General features: G+C 43.3%; 1 protein-coding gene across 1 annotated transcript; it reads left to right on the forward strand.

Annotated features, from left to right (window-relative positions):
* The first annotated feature begins 2,187 nt into the window (after positions 1-2,187).
* LOC122000119 lies at positions 2,188-4,553 on the forward strand. The gene is made up of 2 exons (XM_042554654.1): positions 2,188-3,535; positions 4,002-4,553. The coding sequence occupies exon 1, from the start codon at positions 2,336-2,338 to the stop codon at positions 3,506-3,508; it is 1,173 nt and encodes a 390-aa protein (XP_042410588.1). The 5' UTR covers positions 2,188-2,335; the 3' UTR covers positions 3,509-3,535; positions 4,002-4,553.
* The last annotated feature ends 3,289 nt before the right edge of the window (positions 4,554-7,842 follow it).

Genomic DNA, 7,842 nt, shown 5'->3' on the forward strand with positions numbered 1-7,842 from the left:
TGCGCCTATGGGAGTGAGTTTTCATTTATACTCTTACCCAAGGGGAGGAATTTGAGCCCACATTCTTCACTTTCTCCATGTTCGGATTGAAGGGGTGTCACGCCATCACCGGGGTGCAGACCCATATAACCATGTTTAGGTTGAGGAGATGTATCGCCTACACACGTTCTCCATGTCCTTGATTGACTTCATCCTCCTTACACAAGTGTTGAGAGATATTGGTATTGAAGTCAGGAGTTGAGCGCCGAGTGGTAGTGGTCTCGGAATAGGGAGAGACCGAGTGTTGGGAAGTTGGACTTCTATTGACCCCAGTGTCAAGGTCAGATCGCTTGCCGAGCCGGGTGTCAAGGTCAGGTCACACTCAGGCTTGTCTTGACCTAGCTTGGGCCCCCTTTCTGATAAGGGAGGTCTGATCTTACTTTTAACTAGGGATGACAACAGACCGGGTTTAAACCCGACCCCGCATTAAACTCGTCCTGTTCGAGGCGGGTTTAAATCCGGTCAAATAGGTTACAAGGCAGGTCTAAACCCGTTGATCGGGTTTAGAAGTGGATTCGGGGCAGGTTACGAGTTTCAATGAACTCGCACTGAACCCGCTTTGTGTGTGTATATATATATATATATATATATAACTTAGCGGTTGACAGGTCTAACCCGCCCCGGATCCGTCGGGTTTTGAACGGGGTCGGGGCCGAGTGGGTTGAAAAAGTAGGCAGGTTGGGTCCAGATTTGGATTCATTTTTTTTCTGACAGGGCGAATTTTGGGATTGGTCAAACTTGGCTCGAATATGTCCCGTTGCCATCCCTACTTTTGACTCAGTCGAATTTGACTTTTGATTGAGCTCCTTCTTGATCAAACTTGGTCTGAATTCATTCCGTTGTTATCCCTACTTTTGACTCAGCTAAATTTGACTTTTGATCGAGCCCCTTCTTTAGCACATCAATTATATACACTCAGCTTTACATTTAAATATTGTTCTAAAAAAATTGACACAATTGATGTGATAAAAGGTTATTCATTCATTTCAGTATCTCTGTAAATTTATTTTTAGGACAATACAGAAGAGATAAATTATAGATGATTATTAATCATTAGTGCAGTGGTCAAAATATTAAGAAAAATATATATATCGAATTTCAACTCTACAACCTAATAGGATAATATTTTATGTCTTAATAATCGTACCATTTCAAGGGGGATAAGATTAACACAATTGATACATAGATGGATAGTTGCTCTAGGATCATAACCTGATGTGCTAGTCACTATTCTAAAGGTTAGTAGTCGTCCGTGATTTATCTTTTCCGTGTTGACCTTGGGACGGATTGACGGGGACGTTGGAGGTGAACGTATTCACTTTTTTACCATCAATAACCGGTGAAAAATAACCGTTAGGGACTGACCTCCCAGGTAAGGAGATATACAATCATCTTAATTAAGAAGTTTATGCGTACAAATGGGTGGCGAAGGAGAAAGGAATGCAAATTTTTAAGCTAGTCCACGCGATCCCTCGTGCCAGGCGTGCGTGCGTCCATTGAAAGACGTGCAGGGCGTGTCATAAATGACTGCTGCGATCAATTTACCTGCTCTGTTCGTGGCCTGCTTTCTTTTTCAACCGCTTCACACTGGCGTTCCAGTCCAGTGAAATAAAGCCCACTAAATTAATTAACTGGCTAATTCCCTTGTACCGAAATCCCATGTTTCCCCCATTTGGTTAAATAAATTCTGCGGAGTGCAGAGCCTTAGTAGGATGCTCATAGGTCTTATAATTTGAGGTACCTTGTTTATTCATGTAAACTAAGAACAGTGGTTTCAAATTTTTGGATTTGTTTAAGATGCATATGGATATTGTTATATTTTTAAAGAAAGTACATAACAATTAACATCTCCGATCTCTATCAATGAGCTCCACGTTGGATAAACCAAGAGGAACCTTTGCCCTTTATGGAGTTCCATCAAGAAGGCTCTTGATAGCACAATATTGTTTCATATTTGTTGCTTTCGAAATGGTTTAGTCTTTATAGATAGAGTAGCTTGTTGAAATATGGGCATTAACAAAAGTATCAATCTGATAATTAAAAAAAATAACGGTGGTAAATAGTTTTTCCCAGAGAAACGGCAAGGCCATGGGATGCAACAAACTCACGCCCCACTGGCACTGCGGCGCCTATATAACGCTATCCCCCACGCTCCTCGTTCCTCCCTACTTTTTAAAAAAGCTCATCTTGTTCCGTAGGACACCCGGTGCGGTGTGGACAGCAAAAGCTTTCGAAAGAGGAAGAAGTTACCTCCTCAAAAGCTGCCAAGGCATCGCCACGGACCAACGTACCTTCCATGGTCGACGTACACCGTCGGATGGCCGCCCTTAGCCCGTCCCACGCCGCCGGCCTCCGCCGCCTCTCCGTCCGCGCGGCCACAGCGTCCCACGCCGCCGCAACTCACCGCCTCGGCATCCTATCCCTCCGCCCCATCGCCGAGGGCGTTCTCTCCCACCTCCGCGCCGCCTCCGTCCCCCTCTGCCCAGGACTCTCCGAGCCAGAGCTCGCCTGCCTTGAGGCTGACCTCGCCTTCTCCATCCCCCCGGACCTCCGCGCGCTCCTCGCCCTAGGGATCCCCTCGGGCCCTGGCTTCCCGGATTGGCGTGCGCCCGGCCCCGGTCGCCTCCTCTGCCTCCCTCGCGCGGCCGCAGCCTTCCAGGTCGCCTGCGGAACCTTATGGCCGCGCTCCTGGGGCTCCCGCCCTGCCGACCCTGCACGGGCCCTCCGCCGGGCCCGTGCCGCTCTCCGCCGCGCACCTCTTCTCCTACCGCTCTTCGGCCGCTGCTATATCCCCTGCCTCCCGGCTCTCGCCGGGAACCCTGTTTTCTACGTCGACGACTCTCGTGTGTTCTGCTGCGCCCTCGACTTCGCCGACTTCTTCCAGCGTCATTGGCCCACTTCCCCGCACGCAGATTTCTCTTGCCCTCTCCCCAGCCTCGACGCCTGCCGTTGGATCGAGTTCTGGAGCGACGCCGCATCCGACCGCCGCCGCCGTAGCTCCTCTTCTTCGTCCTCCTCCTCAGCTTCGGATGCGGTCTCCTCGTCTTCATCGCCGTCGTCTCCTCCAGATCCGGAGCGCTTCGTGGAGATCCGCACCCCGAGGCTGCCGGACTGGGTCGGGGGTTACCTCGATGGCATCGGATCCGTATTGAGGCAAGGTGGGTGGGGCGAATGCGACATCCGTGAGATGGTCCACGTGCCGGCCTCAAGGGTCTTCGACAGTGGCGACCAGCCGGACACGTCGTTCGCAATCGACGCCGAGGTGGTGCTCGACGCTCTGCTGGTGAAAGCGGGCTGGTGCTCCGACTCGCTCCGCCTGGCAGGGTGGAGCTCCGACGACATCTCCGATGCGCTGGACCTCAATCTCCTCCGGCCGAGGGGAAGGGAGCGATGCTCGCCGGTTGTGAAACTACCGCCTGCGGTCGCGCTTAAGCTGGAGAAGCTGGTGGAGGCCGTGGCCCGATCCTAACTCGCAGTGGGCAGACTCAATCGCGGAGTATTTTGCTTTTCTTATTTTTTTAATTATCCTTTTGTTTTTTTTTCTCTCCAAAGGTGTTTTGTAACGGTCGACGGGTTGGACAAGGAGTGGGAATAGAGTAAAGAACGCGCAAGACTAGTATTATACATAGAAGTCTTTTAATAACTAATAATATTTCATGTCATTGTAAAAAAATTTGAAGTGGATTTAGTATTTGCATAGAAACAAACTGTCATCATTAAACATATGTTCAATTCCTTAGCCAATGGAGTTCGTACATATAACATTGTAGGACAACTAGTGACGCTGTTAAGCTGGTTCATTAAACATGAAGATTTCATTTTTTTTTAATTTAGATATTTAGATTACATATAGAGCCGGCCTGGCCATGGTTACTAAGGGTCTATAAATACCTAGGGTCATTTTAAATAAGCTTATATATATATATTCTAAAATTAATTTTTTCTTCATTTCCTTGTCTAAGCTCTCGCCGAAGCCTCCACAATTCTCTTTGCTGAAGTGCCCACATTCTTCTTGCTGATATGTTCTCACGATTCTCCTCATTGAAGTCCTCTTCACCGCGCCTTTCCTCCCTCGCTGCGATGATTACATGCCCTCTCTCAAAGGCACCCTCTATACTGTTGGAGTGCTGGATTACCTCATTATTTCATACTTTTGCAAATCTTAAAAGGTAATCATCTTTGCTCTTCTGTTTTGATCTCTTCTATTACTGATTTCGGATTAAAGATAAGGCCTATGCTCCCAGAGTGTCCTAACGCACTTTCCAATTGCTTATTTTGATTTTGGATTTGAATATTTTTAAATTTTAAAAATTTGTGTTCTATAGATTGTACAAGACCTTTGCTTGTGTGTATATTTTCAATCTTATCAAACTAAGAATGACACTAAAAATAAGTAAGCCCGATGAGTCCATATCATACTGTCTAAGAATTTTAACTCCTCTGAAAAGCATTGATGTAACTATAATCCTTGTTAAAGACATTTGAATATAGATACAATTTCATATTAAGATAAATGCATGCTTCAAAATTTTACATAATAGCTCTCTAATTTATTTATTATATTTAAACTTAATATAAAGAAATTAGTATTGCTCAAAAATCTTATTCAAATAAGACTGTTGGAGTTTAATGGTTAGGTAGACAATGTGTTAGTTATCTAACCAAATAATTAGCAAATTACGAAAGGATTAAGTTAATATAGATATATAAATTTGAGGCAATTTTGGTGGCTAATTTTGATGCTCTTGTTTTTTGTTACTAATTTGAATAGAGTTCAGAAAATAAAAGAAACAGTTGTAATAAATGCATGATTTCTTCATTACCATTTACAAAGAGAGAAAAGTGTCTATAAAGAGGATATAAAAAATTATTAAAATAAGTTATTGCCAGAACATATAGAACCATGAAAAATATTTGTTCTAACGTTATTTTGTTCACTTCTTCTATGTCTATTTGGGAGTATTTAGATGCATAGATTGTCATGTCGAATAGGACATTTCATATGCAGGAAAATCAATCGTGATTACATGTGGGAATGCAAACAAACTAAACCTTTTGGTGATTCTCAAAGTGCCAATCTATAGAATCGACTAAAAACAATACGGTTATCTCAAATCCAACTAAATCAAGTGAAATACGGAATAAGAGAGTAGTTACACTCATCTCACCCCCTTCTCGACCACCCTAATACCTCATGGGAAATCCTCACAGTGCATGGTTCGTTCACATGACCCATCACAGTCCCATTGTCAATCTGCCTCCTCGCCTTGCAGTCGTACGACGAGGTGAAGTGGAAGCAGGGCTCGGTCGACAACGACTTCGCGCAAGGCGGATCCACATTCTTGCTGTGCTTCAGCTGCAGCTAACCCACGGCCATAGACCGGCGAGCCTATGCGCCACTTACCCAAACGTGGAGTATGGACTGATCACCAACTCATCACTAAAGCTCAACAGCAAAATCTCCGACAGCTGTTCCCTGTTCCCTGTTCCCTGTTCCCTGTTCCCTGTTCCCTGTATGTCATGCTAGAAATGTAAATGGAAATGACAGATGGATGGAAGAGATGTGTCTGAGAATTTTAGTCTGACATTAACTAAATGCCTTTCGGAATTTCAGAGATTATAATTTTTTATTCGAATATTAAAACTAACGTGAAAACTAAATAAGATATTCGATTCGTATTTTAAATTATCGAATTTGAGTCGAATTTAAATATGTTTTATAATTTTTTTAGTCTAATTTAAATTTATAATATTTTATTTAACTATTCATAAGTCCAAATTCAAATTAAACTTTAATTATTTTTATATAATTTTATCTTAAATATATTTCAATTAAGGTTTAAATAATTTAAACTAAATTTAAATTTAAGTAATTTTAAATTATAGTTTGAATATGCTCGGATCTTAATTTAAACTTAGCTAGAATTTTGTTTTGAATTGAACTCGAGCTAAAATTATTTATATGTTTGAGGTTTGAATATCATTATCATATATATATATATATATATATTTTGAGCTCGAATTTAAATATCAATATCTTCATGTCGACTCAATTTGATTTATTTACATCGCTAATCATGTGGCAAAAGGTGAAATCGCTCGTCCCAGCGCCCCCGCCGCACCCGACCCAAGGCCATCACGAGGGAGGTAAATCATAGAATCCTGAGCGAGCATGTGGCAGGTGGGGTGAGTTGCACAGGGACCGGAGATTTACATCCCAACTACCCTGAGTTTTGACCCCGCGACCTCATGTGGCAAGCATCCCACCACATACCAACTCGGATGACCTGTGAGGTCTATTTACATCGCTAATCAGAACTAAGTGATGCTTGTCTTGAAATGAAGCTAATTTAGACGGTAATCCCTAAATTTTGGATTCGAAAAATATCATGTAGTTCTTTTTCAGAGGGTCCAAACATTATTTTTACTATTTTTTTTGATCATTTTTTTTTAGTATTTTGGTTATTTTTAGCCGTTTTACTTATTATTATTAGTCAGGATTTATCCAATTAAGTATCTCTTTAGCAGTTTGAGAGATTATCCTCTGTTCTTAATAAAATTTTATTTTTTGGTAAAACATAGAGAACGATCGATTTTCTTTGTTTTTCTAGTTTCTCTTCTTGTTTTCTTTTCAAATCCTCATTTTCGTTAGCCCAAATAATAATCACTATCCCGTCTGGAGTCAAATTTGATTAATTTATAATAATTCATATGTACGAGGAAAGATTCTTTCACACACGTGAGCTACATGGGATGTAAATCTAGAACTTAGATTGTACTGAACTAAATTAATTCATGTGCAAATATGATAATCCTGTCTGAATGTCGAAGAGATGGAAAGCTGGGGATGTGACGTTGACGCTGACCTCTGGTGGACTCCGCGCGGACCTGCAACACATACCACGTTAGTGCTGAGTCAAGGAAGGGGTCCCCGGCGTTGACCCTCCGACGCTCAAGTTAGTTACCGACGATGAAGTGGAAAGCGGAGCAACAAGAAGACTGTAGTACAAAAAGTGAATAGTGCATGTATTATGTACCCCGCCGATGCTTGGACCCCCCTTTATATAGAGCTCCAGTAGCACGCGTGCACACTTCCCAAGGTGAGCACGCTTCTCAAAGCTTCCCCTGAAAAGACTTATCGATAAAGTGTCCCTGACACAGTACATTAACGGGTCGAGCATATCTTTGAAGTGATAGTGGAAGCTTCCACCGTACGATTTTCTAGCTGCCCGCCCCATGCTCGGTGTCGGTGGCACCAACTCCCAAAAGGATCTCGATGGATATCAACGTACTGTACTGCTTGGCCGAGCGGGATGACCGCTCGGCCTAGATCTCGCAGCTCTGGTGCACCGTCTGGTAGGCCATAACCTTGCTACTCCTATGCGTGTCTGCTCTAGAGCCACCAATTTGGGTTAGACCCATTGGGTTGGCATGTCCCGCCAAACAATTTAAGCAGGTTGGGTTGGAATTTTATCAACCCAAGTCCGCCGCGGGCCGACCCGCCTAGGCCCGCGACCCGCGCGGGTCGGCCCGCAATGGGCTTGGGTTGGCCCGCGGGTTGAGAAACACATGTAAGCAGTTTATATCAGTAGTCAATGTTGCAACTGCGAGAGTACCAGGGGTTAAATTGTAACATTTCATTATCTTCTTCGTTGAGAAGAATACTAATTAGGAAAAGCCCATACTTGTGAAGTTGAGTGTGATAGACAAAAGTTACAAAAATATATATGCACACAAAGTCGATTAATCTTAAAAGTAGATGACCTACTTATTTGATTCGTTTATGGGATAAATCTGAAACAT

The sequence above is a fragment of the Zingiber officinale genome, chromosome 1A (genome assembly GCF_018446385.1).
Source record: "Zingiber officinale cultivar Zhangliang chromosome 1A, Zo_v1.1, whole genome shotgun sequence".
Lineage (NCBI taxonomy): Eukaryota > Viridiplantae > Streptophyta > Magnoliopsida > Zingiberales > Zingiberaceae > Zingiber > Zingiber officinale.